The sequence below is a fragment of the Accipiter gentilis genome, chromosome 22 (genome assembly GCF_929443795.1).
Source record: "Accipiter gentilis chromosome 22, bAccGen1.1, whole genome shotgun sequence".
NCBI lineage: Eukaryota > Metazoa > Chordata > Aves > Accipitriformes > Accipitridae > Astur > Astur gentilis.
In genome coordinates this window covers 18,623,581-18,635,951 of record NC_064901.1, presented here as the reverse complement: position 1 = coordinate 18,635,951, position 12,371 = coordinate 18,623,581, and the positions used below count along the sequence as shown (strand labels likewise).

Sequence of the window (12,371 nt, the reverse complement as noted above, 5' to 3'; positions counted from 1 at the left end):
CTGGGCCCGGCCTGTCACCGCCCCCCCCCCGGGTGCCAATCGCCGGCAGCCGGTGACTGGAGCGCCGCGCCGGGGACCTCCGCACCTCACCGCGAGCGAGGCGAGACCGTTACCGGAGGAGCGTCCCCGGCTGCCGCCGCTCCCTCTGAGGAGCCCCCCCCCCCCCGGGCGGTCACCCCTTCTCCGCTTGGGGCGGCTCCGCCATGGAGGCGCTCACGCCGGGGGAAGTCAGGTAACGCTGCCCGGCGGCGGTTCCTCGGCGGCCGGCCCTCTCCTCGCTCCTGGGGGTGGCTCCACAGCTTTCCGCGGGGAGCGGCGGGGTGGGGACCGGGCCCGGAGCCGGCCAGGGGTGAGGGGCAGGCTTTGAGGGGGGCCGGAGGGCAGGTTTCACCACGGGCGGGATGGTTCGGGCGCAGGCTGGAAGGTGGTCAGGTTGCCGGGTGTTAAAGACGGCGACGGGGTCCCACAGACTGGGTGCAAAAACCCGAAAGCGCATGGGTACCTTCAGGCAAAAATGGGAAGGGTTACACTGCCTAAATATAGGGTTACTCTGAGGTCTCTAATAATAATCCAGGTCTATTAATATTTAGTTCACGGTGGTGGGGACCGAGTCTTCGCGGCTGCCGTCTGCATTTTATACGTTGCATGTATATAATCTTAAGCATCAGCTCTTCGTCTACCAGTGCTAATACCTTATTCTCTTCCATGTGTGTCTGAAGTCAGCACGCTCTGGCAAGTATTTTGATGATAGACACTACTGGCAGTCCATTTTTTTCAGGCAAGCCAAAAATTTGCCGTTGTCTAATAGATCTAAAAGTTACTTCAAGCCTAGAGATAGCATAGAGCTGCCAGCAGGGCCATTAGAAGCCTTCCTCCCTCATCAGTCCCACTGCAGGTAGAAGGGAAGGGTGCAGGGTTTCTCCTTTTCTGCCAATCCTGCCTCTTTCTCCATTCTTATTACTGGAACATAATATTTAACTGTAAGGACTGCAGAGAGAGATCTGGCTTCAAAATGCAAAGCCCCAAGAATTCACTCGTGCTGAAATCCAGCTCTGTTAGTCACAGATTCAGTTGTTTGCCAGAATTATCCAAGTTTAAAAGGAAATGGTTTAGCATGGAACTAAACGTGTAAAATTCTTCCCATATCCAAATACAGTAGTTAAAAGTCCAGCACATTTTATGTCACCACAGTCGTCTGCACTCTCTTTAATCCTTAGCCCTCTTGAGGAGGACCCCCATCATCTGATCATTCAGCAGGTGTTAGGTGAACACATTTAAACGTTTTCTTTATCTGTTCTTTCTAGTGTCCAAGATGAGGCTGTGGACAAAAGCACCTTTAAGGAATGCAACCAGATTGCTTTTTACAGGTAAAGAGAAGAACTGTAGTGTAGGGTTCTTGGTTGTTTTTTTTTTTAAACTAGTAATATTAAAAGATACAGGAAGAAGTTACATATTGATTTTTAATTACAGCAAGTCTGCTACTTTCAGGATTTATCTTACAAAGTGAGTGTTCCACTCACCTGTGGAATATAATCAGCATATTTTAAAAGGTGGAATCGTACATCCAAAACCTCTTTTGTTAAAATTCAAGAGTCAGTCCTCTCATCTGATAAAGCCCCAGCAATATTTTAACTATAGGTACACTCAGACGCAGGTTGTTTTCTTGATGTAGACATTTCTTGAATATCCAGAGTTCAAAACAACAGAACTCTCAATAGAAACCATTAGTCTCTGACAATAGCATGCATGATTACAGTCCTGTTGAGCAAGTACCTTGGCCAGAATTCAGCATCAAATCTAAATTCTAGCTCATTAGTCTCTTAAAGCTAACCTTAAGCTAAGGTATCCTTATTATCCCATTTCTGAGATAACTCTCCTCCACCTTTTTTTCCTCCCATCCTCCATTTTCTTCTATCCCTTGCTGCCTGGGTGAAAGGAATGATTCCCCAGTGTTACACCAATTACTCACTGACGTACTGGGTTACAATTTCAGATACTCAGTTCTGTTCTGCAGGAAATTATGTTCCGAAAACCCCAAATAATGTTTTGCCTGTGGGAGCAGGACTCGTCCTCTTTTGACACCAGCCCTTTCTAGCCTGTCATTGGTTTAACTTAACACATCTAATTTCTCAGCAGGAGGTTTCCACACATTGGCAAGCATCGGATCCTGTCTTTGCTCTGCTTTTAAAAGAAATCCTTTATCTAATTGCTCGCATTTGTGCAATATCTGTTTGCGAGGAAACAAAGTCAGTTTACTAATGGAGAAGCTTCCCTTTAACGTAGCCTCCAAGATACTTACCTTCCAATAGTTCATAAAAAGGGGCATTCTACAAACAGTTGAAAGAGTCTCTGTTTCAAGGTCTCTGTCCTAAAAATATAATCAGAGCCAAAAGCTGTAGTCAAAACTCTGTAGTCGGCAGGCTTGTTGAAAAACAATTTCCTCATTGCCTATGCAGGAGATTACAAATTACAGACATATATTGCTTCATCACCACAGAATGTAGAAAGCTGTTCACTGAGGGGTCACCAACCAAGCAGGAGTATGTGACAGAAAATGAAAAACAGATTATTCAGCTGAAATTTCTTGGGTCATGGAAAGAAGAAGAATGTAACTGGACAACTGAGAATGCAGTTGGACACTTGAATTAAGTCTATTATTGTTTTAAAAAAAACCCTATAGAGTGGTGATGGGTGACTAAACCCCTCTAACATCTCATTCATAGACACGTATGTGTGCTCAGAATTATAGTCCTTCTTTTTCCCTGTGACTTGAAGCACTGATAACAACTGTATTTGAAAAAATTCAGGACAAAATTATTAAGTAAACATTTCTACAATATTATGTCCCTCTGTGGGTTATAAGCCACAACAATTAGGGACACCAAAAATAATTTTCTGTCTTGACAGGCGTCAGAAACTTCTACGTCCTGGAAAATCCTTGTATCGAGCATTGTTGGATTCAGTCACATCAAGTGATGAGAATGTCAAATTCCAAATTATTCATGAAGAGCATAAGGTGAGATCCCACCTTGTATAAGAGGGTGCTTACAAAAAGAGCAGTGAATATTATCAACAAATCTGATAATACTTGCACATTTTGAGATTCTTTGGTGATAGGTATTTAAGACATGATGCAAAGTATCAGCCTAAAGATGTCCTTACTGGTCAGTATTTATTTGACAACTTGAGACTGTGCAAGGAGAACACGTATTTTAAGGAACTTAAAAAAAACCTTCAATGACTTTATGAAAACTCTGAATAGAACTTTTTTTATCTGAAAAAAAATGTTTTTAATTCAGAGTTTTCTCCACTATTCCAAAAGAATAAATTCTTTTTCTGTATTGGAATAAGAAGACCTATGTTCCAGCACCTCCTAACCATATCTTTGTATTCCTGTGTTTGTTCAAAGGCAATTTGGGGAGGAAAAAGAAGCCTTCTTTGCATTTAAGAAGACAGCCAGGAAGAGGGGTGTCTTCTGTTCCTCTAATTTAATAGCGTAGCAGCTAGCAGACTTACTCAGGCAACCTAACCTGTCCTCAGATTATGGGAGCTTGGAACTACAGCTCTTTTCCATGCTCTAAACATCACACTATGTAGATGCTCTGCATAAAGGTATTTTCTGCCTCTCTTGTTAATCCTGACCTTTTTTGCAGTCAGCACAGAAAAAAGGAGCCTATTTTTTGTCTAGATTTTAAGGTAGATGAAAGACTGAAGGCTCTGTGGCTTCCTAGACTATTTGGGGGTTTATACAAAGATGGCATAATGTAAAGTATTTCCTAAGAAGCAGGATCTGGAACTCCAAATGAATCTTTTCTCTCTTGCCTACTGTCCCTCTGGTATTATGGCTTTTTCATTCTTTCATGCCTTTGAAGAGAACAGGGCTGACTGGCTTCCAGGTAGAGGGAAAAGATACCAGGCCAAAATTCTTCAGCCAGTGTTGTGTCTCACAAGAGGAGAGATTAAGAAAGGAAAAAAAAAGAAAAAAATTGGACTTCTTTTGTAGGGATCCTCCACGGAAGAAAAAAAGAGTCATTTTGTATGAGCTAGAACAGAGTGACTTCTCAGTTCTCTGAACAATAAAATAGCAAGTTACAGCAGGTAGGGCAGTATTACGCATTTTCTTCGGGTATCTTTCTGACACAGTTCATCAGTGTTAGCACCACTGTGAATACTAGTGAACACAGAGCACTAACATTTTTGTAAAAAGCCCACATCTCAGTAGTATCCCACTCTTACATTGACAGCACAGTAGTGAAATTGTCCAAACTTCAAGATTAGTGTATGCTACCCCTGTTTTCCATGCTGTTTGTGGGGAGAGCTGCAAAATGCTAGACATGAGAGGCTTAAGATAGAGTCTCCACTTAAAAAGAGTTGCTTCTTCAAAGGGGAGAAGTAGAGTTAGCTGGTGTAAATTCATATGGATGATGATTGTTGCCTAGCAATGCTAAAGAACATTAAATCAGAAAGCAGGCATGTTTTTTCTCCCGACATTAAGTGTTTGGTGATTTGAGTTGAAAAGTAAGTTGGTATTTTTTATCACTACCAGTTTAACTGTTTGTTTGCTCCCAGGTTCTTCTACAAGTAGAAATTTGTGAGATTGAGGGCAATATTTTCAGGCTTAAAATTGATGAGGCATCTCCTCTCAGAGCAAGATACAAAGTTCCTGATGTTCTTATAAAGGAACCTACCACCCAGAGGTAAGTGATGGGAAGGTGATTTGTCACCTTAGTAACTTATACAGCTTCATTTGCAAGAATGTTTTCCTTTTTCCCTCATTTGTCCTACACTACAGTTGTCTCTCTACAATACAAAGTTGTTACAGGAATAGAAAATAAAAATGCATGTGGTTGATTTACTTTCAAAAATTCATGTTAAATACATAGGAGAAAGTTTTGTCATATACTTAAGAAATTTGAGGCTATTTGACCCAGTCAGAAAATAGCATACTTGTTACGATGCATCATTTTTACCTAGGGCACTACCTGTTAATGTGAAAGGACTGCAAACTCTGGATAGTTTTCACAGCAGTTCTGTAGCCACCTGTTGCACTGTGCAGTGAACCCTGAACACAGTATGTATTTCTGGCATTCTTTGCCTCAACATTAGCCTTGAGGTTTTTATAATGTATGCAGATATTCTCAGCCCATCTTTTGTTTCAAATAGTTATTTAGTTACAGTGGCTTTCCTGTGCTGCTGATTCATGTCCTTGCTTTTCATTTGCCAGACTCTTCATATCCCAGAAGGAGCCAGGTATTTTGGTGCTGTCAAGTGTTAATGAGGACTACAAACTTCAAGTCACAGCGTACCCCTTCCAGGTTGAGCTACAGTCCAAGGGTGAGACTGTTCTGAGCATGAATTCCAATGGGTTGTTATACTTTGAGCACTTACGACCACCTCCCAGTGACAGGTACAGTATCTGTCTATTGCATCGTAGTATGTACTGATTGTGCTGTAGCTGAAGAGAAACAATTCTATGGAATTGCAATTTCTGTGATAGAAGCTCTTATGCATTGAAATCTGTCTTCTCTTTTACTTCATACCAGTAAGTACAATGGTGATATTTTAACAAAGAAATTCTAGATCAATTAACTGCAGATTGTTTCAATCCCTTGCAGCAGCCATGTGCAAAATGCTGACCTCATTTAACAGCCAGTTTTGTAAAACACTAAAGTATCCTGGTACCCCTTGTCTTGCTTGGGAATAAGTGATGGAAGTATGATGAGGTTATTAGTTTTGTCTCCTTTTATGACTAAATTTACTCTTTAGGTAAGTTTTATTCACCATATAAGCTCTTGAAGTAAGTTTTGTTCAACTTACAGTGTGCTGTGTAGCTGCAAGATTTTACAGGTCAACCCACTGCAAAGTGCTGGAAGGGTGAGAAACCACAATGCAGGACATGTCATGACTAGGAAAAGAGCATAGCAAGCATCTCTCCTAGAGAGCATTATTTAAAAAATTGTAATTAACAGAGAGGCCTTAACAGAGAATGACTAAGAAGTGAGGATCTTCTGGGCAGGTAAAACACTGATGCGGATAGAAATAAATATGAAAGGCCAAGAAGTCAACCTAAGTCAAATATGGAATGAACGTTATTTTAAGACATTGAATATTAAAAGGATTTGCCAGTTAGAGCTCTCAACTGTGACATCAATTTTCAGAATAGTCAAGCACAAAAACTCTTATATAATGTGTAAGGCAGTGCAGAATGCTATATGAATTTTCTGTTTGAAATCCTTCCTTACATTAACAATAAACTGATTATTTCTATGTATTTGCTTTCACTAGAAAACCTACAGCAGAAAACAAGGAGGCAGCAAGTGATTCCTCTAAGGTAACCCATGCTTACTGCAATTCCAGCATCAATATTTTGTAGAAAAGTGAATTAGAATCACATGTTCATTTCTTCTGGTACTATGTTTACAAACATAGTCTAACCACTTACCAGTGAAATTCAAAAAGGACCTGGTATTTCATATTGAGATACTTTGCAAATTCATAGTTGAATAAAGGTTTATCTGTTTTACCAGGGCTGTAGAAGGCATCAGTTAGGTAGATCTAACTCAAAAATGCTTTTTCTGTGGCCTTTTTATTTAGAATTTCTTTCTTTTTTGTTCTCTCCTTTGATTTGGAGTAGATGTGTAAAAAGGAGGTTTGTGGTGATATTTGGTCATTTTCAAATTCCCTGTTCATTGCAAAGAGAATTTCAAAAGAACAAGACCTGTTTTATAACAGTCCAAAACCATGCCTCCGCATACATTCATGCTTAATACAGAAGTAAGATTCTCTCTGAAAAAAGACCACGTCCTGGCAGTGCGTAAAGGCACGTACCAGGAGGCTGAGTTATGTCCATGATACAATTTTAGCCTCCTGTAGAGCAGATGGCTGCTTACTCCACCATCCTGTTATAAATGGCAGGAGCTATGCTGCCTTCAGCATACTTGTGTCTGAACTCTGAGTTCTGCCAGGGAGTGTTCTTGCTTTGGGGGAGACACACAGCTGCAAAAGGCCATGTCTGCTTATTCTGGGATGAATGTAGAAAAGAAACCAGGGAAGACACTGCAAAAAGTGGGGATTCTAGGACAATGAGTGGCAGGGCACAAGGCTCAAAGTTTGAAGGAGGCTTAAAGTGTCAGTTACACACACAGGAGTCTGGAGAGTTTTTTTTGTTTGCTGACCCTTACTGTTAAGGGTAGTGGATTGGTTTCTGTTTCTGTAGGTTTTCCTGTTTGTTTCCATCTGCGCACTCTTTGAATTTCATAATCATTTCAACACTCAGAAGAAAGACAATTTTTACAGTGAGAACAATCATTCACTGGAACAACCTTCCCGGGGATGTGGTAGAGTTCCCATCACTGGAGGTTTTCACAATGCAGTTGGACAGGGTGCTAAATAATCTCATCTAGGCTCCCTTTCCCACAAAAGGTTGGACCAGATGGTCTTCTGAGGTCCCTTCCAACCTTGGCTATTCTATCATTCTATGATGCTATCCAAGACCTCAGGTATTACTTTTATGCTGTAACAGAGTGCTTGTGTGCTCCACTAGCATGTCAGTTCTTCAGTGTAAATTCCTGCAGCAGGATCTGAATTGTGTTTTAGATTTATTTATATTAAACTTAATTAGCAAAAAAAGCAGTTAACAATGTACAAATCTAATGTGAATAAACATACTTTTCTTAGAAATACATGGTGTGAGCTGTTGCATTTGCTAGGCTTAGCTATTTCTGTTTATCCAGGAGAAACAAGAGGATCTAGGTCTCTGGCAAGAGAAATTTGGCAGTTTCTTAGACATCAAAGCTCATGGTAAGTCTCAGTCTAGTTCTGAAAACAGCTTTACTGCTTTATGTTCATTCATATTTCTGTCTGCTTTCTGTTTAGCTGCTTAATGTTCATCCATGTCTCGCTTGCTCTTTCTTTTAACTTGCCTGTCAGATATCAGTGATGGGTAACAAATTTGACAAAAGTACTGGAAATATTCATAGATTTCTGTTCAGGAGGGAATGTATTAAATGTGACTCAGTTCATCAGCTCAGCTCACCATGTGCCATTTCTGACACAGTGTAACACTATTGCGTTGGCTGACTGGCATATAATGCATTATTTCCTCTTTATTTTCTTTTTCTTCTTTTTTTAGTATCAGTGCATAATATTCTCACAACATACCAGAAATGATGATATGTAAGCATTAATAATTGTCACAAAGAAACTCTTTTTAAGTGGGGAACTACAAAAGGAAATACTGAACAGTCTTAAGGGATAAGAAGGCTGTAGAAACATGTAGGTCAGTAGCTCAAATACAATTGAAATCATTAATTACCAAAATTTATGATCATCTCCTGTCTGTCCACTTGTATTCTATATTAATTGGCTAGCTTTGTCCTTTACCACTATCATGCAAACTTTCGTAGCAACCAACACTACCCAGCAGCTGCAGTAGGAAGAGGGAGGTCTGAAAGAGCTTCCTTTTATTTTAGGCCAATATCATGTTTTTCTGTTTCTCTGTGCTGGAGGAATAAAGTCCATACGGTCAGGTTCTGATCCTGAAGCCACTGCTTGTCAGTCTGCAGGATCTCTCGTCACCTGCCAAAAGTTGCTCTGGATTCAGTAATGTGCCAAGGTGATATCACTGGCAGAGTCTCTTATGCGTGCCACTCCCCTGGCTAAGGCTGAAGAGAAGAGCAGTAGAAAACAGGCAGCTCTGACTCTAAAGCCCACCCTGCTGTACCACTGTGCTGCAAAGCTTGGCTTGTAGGTACTGGGATAGAAACAGGTGATAATTTTAAGCAGTTGCACTACAGAATAAAGTGACCCACCATTACATGTATTTTTTTTCTATGAAAGTGATTAGTTTTATCTTCTTACGCAGATCAAAATCAGAATAAATACAATAAAATCTGTTTAAAACATTGCCTCTGTAGTACAGAAGTAATAATGAAAGTGAAGTTGAAAGCAAGTATGAAAAAGCTAATTATTAAAACCTGCTTTTTAATTTTTTTTTTCAGTTAGGTTGCTCTGCTCTGTTGCTTTCAGCTAAGCCTGAGAGTGAAACTCTGTGGTCTTCTCTTTTAATGTTATTCCCACAGGTCCTAGTTCTGTAGGCATGGACTTCTCTTTACATGGATTTGACCATGTTTATGGAATACCACAACACACTGAAGCACTTCTTCTCAAAAACACCAGGTAAAGGTGGAGGATTGCTAGTGAAAGCAGTATAATTTTTGTAAAGGAGAGCTATAACATTGTCTTAATAATTTAATGCAGACAACAGCTTGAGATATGTATATTATATAGTGTATATTTTAGTTTAATGGTACAGCAAACTGAATCATAGCCCCTGTCCATGTGGAATAAGTTGTTCTGCTTTCCCTTTCCACTCTGCAATTTCATGAATGACCCCTTCTGTCCTCTCTCAATTTTCTGTGCAGTTTCTTTTTCTGAATTGCAGGATTGGTCATGTTTAAGCAGAACTCTTAAAAGAGCAACTCCATGGGAAAATGGGAGAGTTCAGAATTCATATTTTAGGACTTAGAGCAAATGAACCGTAGTCTCACTGGCAGCAAAAATGTTTCTTGGTTCAGATAGCTAGGACCAAAGCAAAGAAGCAGTACTCTAGGCTGTCCACATTTCAGCTCTGGATCCTAAACAGAAGACCACAATACAGAGTGTTCACCGAGTTTAGTGGTATGGCAATAGAGCTAAAATTGGCCTAGTGCAAGATGCTTACATATAACAAACACATCTGTTTGTTTGTCCTAGTGATGGTGATGCCTACCGGCTTTATAATTTGGATATCTTCGGCCACAAGATACATGACAAAATAGGCATTTATGGCTCAGTGCCCCTTCTCTTAGCACACAAGCCTAACAGAACTACAGGGATCTTCTGGCTGAACTCTTCAGAAACGCTGGTGGATATTAATACAAAGGCAGTAGCTGAGGTGAGAGTTGCTCACTTTCCTCAGAATTTAGTAATGAAAGAAAACACTGGAAAAGGCAGAGAGGGAATAGATAATGGTGGAGCAGAAAAAAATCTACACAGGTGGATATAGCAGGCAGAAAAAAGGGTGGACAAAAATCTTGACAATCTCTTGGATTTGAGGAATTTTTCTGAGTTTTTAAAGTCTTGGAATTGCCACACATTTCTGCTTAGTGGGCCCATTTTTCTGTGGAATGTAATTGACCTTCAAGAAACATAAAATGTTCAGGAAATTGACTCATTCAAGTCTTGACACACAAACGTATAAATAAAATTGAAACAGTGAGAAAAAAAAGTCTAGCTTTATTCCAGCACTTCATTATGTGATTAAAATTATTAATTTTCTTTATTACTTATGATATAGATATTACTCAAAGATCCTGCAGAAAATGCAGTCTTTAATTATAGAAAAGCTTTAATTTCTTTGCCCCTCATTACCCATTTTTCTTCATTAACTATTACTCTATTTTGTATAAGCGGTATGAAAGGTAAAGGGTTTGTGAAGGATATATAAGAAACATTTAGTGTATATTCCTAGTACCTGCCAGGTATGTGTTAGTGAATTTTGTGGGTTCCCATCTTTGCTACTTCATTGAACAGAAGTTTAATAGAGAGAGATTCAGTTTTACCTTGGTTTCCTTCAAAGCACATGCTATCTGGATCTGCTGCAGAGACTGCTAAGCAGAGAGCAATGCCTCTAACTGATGTGCGCTGGATGTCAGAAAGTGGGATCATTGATGTTTTCCTGCTGATGGGACCAACTGCATTTGATATCTTCAAGCAGTTTGCACAACTGACAGGTACTAACTAACTCACATAATTGGAGTCAGTATGGCACATTTACCTATGAGATTCACTAAGGAACATTCTGTACCCAAGAGTGGGTTAATATTTACCTGACCCATTGTGTGCAGGAGACCAGTTCTTCCCAGACTGCAGTTTGTAGAGCACAGGCTGCTGATTTCTGAAGGCAGGCTTCCATCCTTGTATTCCCTAGCATCTGCAGCTGGTCAAACTTGGCCCTAATTGAGAAGCCAGCATAATTACTGCTATCTGAAACTGCTCCCTTAGATGAAGAGAGGAGTCACAGGAGGCTAGAACTGCCAGTCACCAGCAAGACAGACTGCCTTATAATGAGAAAAGACTGAAGTTATGGAGTAATGTATTCTGGAGAGTAGAGAAAGAAGATAGGTAACTGTCTAGTATGTCCCTTGGGGAAGGGAGCAGAGATAGCATCCAGATACGGGAAAGGAAAGAAGCAAGAGGGTCAGGAAGAGATTAAAAAATGAAGGCAAGAGGACTAACATTTTATGAAAGCAAAATTCTTTATGTACTAAAGAGAATTAAAAGCACAGAAACATCCCTGGTAGTTCTTTAGTGTGTTAGCAATGATTGTTTGCTGCACAGATGTTATGGAGAAAATGTGGTTCAGCTGAGCAGGAATAGGAAAGTAGCCAGATCGCAAGAGGATCTCACCAAGCAGAAGTGCACTCTCAGGAAAGTTTCCCAGCTCCCTTTTGCGATATGCATACATACATACATGTTTTCTAATTTTAAAAAGTCCTAACAGTTGCAATTCCATGGTTCTCTTTGTACTGCAGCACCTGTGGGCCTGTTTACACTACTCAAGTTCAAGTAGTCACAGGAATTGTATTCTACTGATTAAAATCTATTTAATTGTTTGCATTAGTGACAGTTAAGCTAATCTAGAATATTTTTACGTTAGAAAAAATTAAAGAATAAGATTATAATGGTTACTGGAATAACACTTCAGCATCATGGAACAGCAAATTCCTTCTCACTCTTGTATTATCATTACAGCCCTCTGCTCTTTCTAGCTGTTGCACTCATTGCAATGTTTGTTATTTCAAGAGTTGAGTCACTTTGGTATGAAGAATATGCTCTAGACTTAACTTAGGGTGGCATTCTCTAGCTCCAGACAAATACATATTAATCATGTTAACTTTACTGGAGTCTCTAGATAAAATCCTGAAGGGCATTAACAGTGTTATCTTCCTAGGCACTCAAGCCCTGCCCCCTCTTTTTTCTCTGGGCTACCATCAGTGCCGGTGGAATTACGAGGATGAGCAAGATGTCAAGGCAGTAGATGCTGGCTTTGATGAACATGACATTCCTTATGATGTGATATGGCTGGACATAGAGCACACGGATGGCAAGAAATATTTTACTTGGGACAAAAAGAAATTCCAGAACCCCAGAAAGATGCAAGAACATCTCAGGAAGAAAAAACGCAAGGTACGTAATACAGCAGGAAGAAAGAAAATTTTCTTTCTAGTGTGAACCAATCTAGATTTAACCAAAGTACTTCATATATTGGAAAGAGATTAACTACAACAGAGTAAATTAGACTGTGTGGTGGTCTGGTGATGCTTCCAGTA

General features: G+C 40.0%; 1 protein-coding gene across 4 annotated transcripts in view; it reads left to right on the top strand.

Moving 5' to 3' along the window:
• The first annotated feature begins 21 nt into the window (after window positions 1-21).
• GANC (glucosidase alpha, neutral C) overlaps window positions 22-12,371 on the top strand; it is a 28,109-nt gene continuing 15,759 nt past the window's right edge. For 2 of the 4 annotated variants that reach the window (XM_049825033.1, XM_049825032.1), the window contains exons 1-11: window positions 22-232; window positions 1,305-1,367; window positions 2,908-3,016; window positions 4,570-4,697; window positions 5,225-5,407; window positions 6,286-6,331; window positions 7,734-7,800; window positions 9,081-9,177; window positions 9,754-9,934; window positions 10,619-10,772; window positions 11,993-12,228. In XM_049825033.1, coding sequence (XP_049680990.1) covers window positions 204-232; window positions 1,305-1,367; window positions 2,908-3,016; window positions 4,570-4,697; window positions 5,225-5,407; window positions 6,286-6,331; window positions 7,734-7,800; window positions 9,081-9,177; window positions 9,754-9,934; window positions 10,619-10,772; window positions 11,993-12,228 — 1,293 coding nt within the window. In that variant the 5' untranslated portion in view covers window positions 22-203. Of the gene's footprint in view, window positions 233-1,304; window positions 1,368-2,907; window positions 3,017-3,456; window positions 3,613-4,569; window positions 4,698-5,224; window positions 5,408-6,285; window positions 6,332-7,733; window positions 7,801-9,080; window positions 9,178-9,753; window positions 9,935-10,618; window positions 10,773-11,992; window positions 12,229-12,371 lie in introns of those variants that run through there. The other 2 variants (XM_049825034.1, XM_049825035.1) reach the window with 2 other exon arrangements.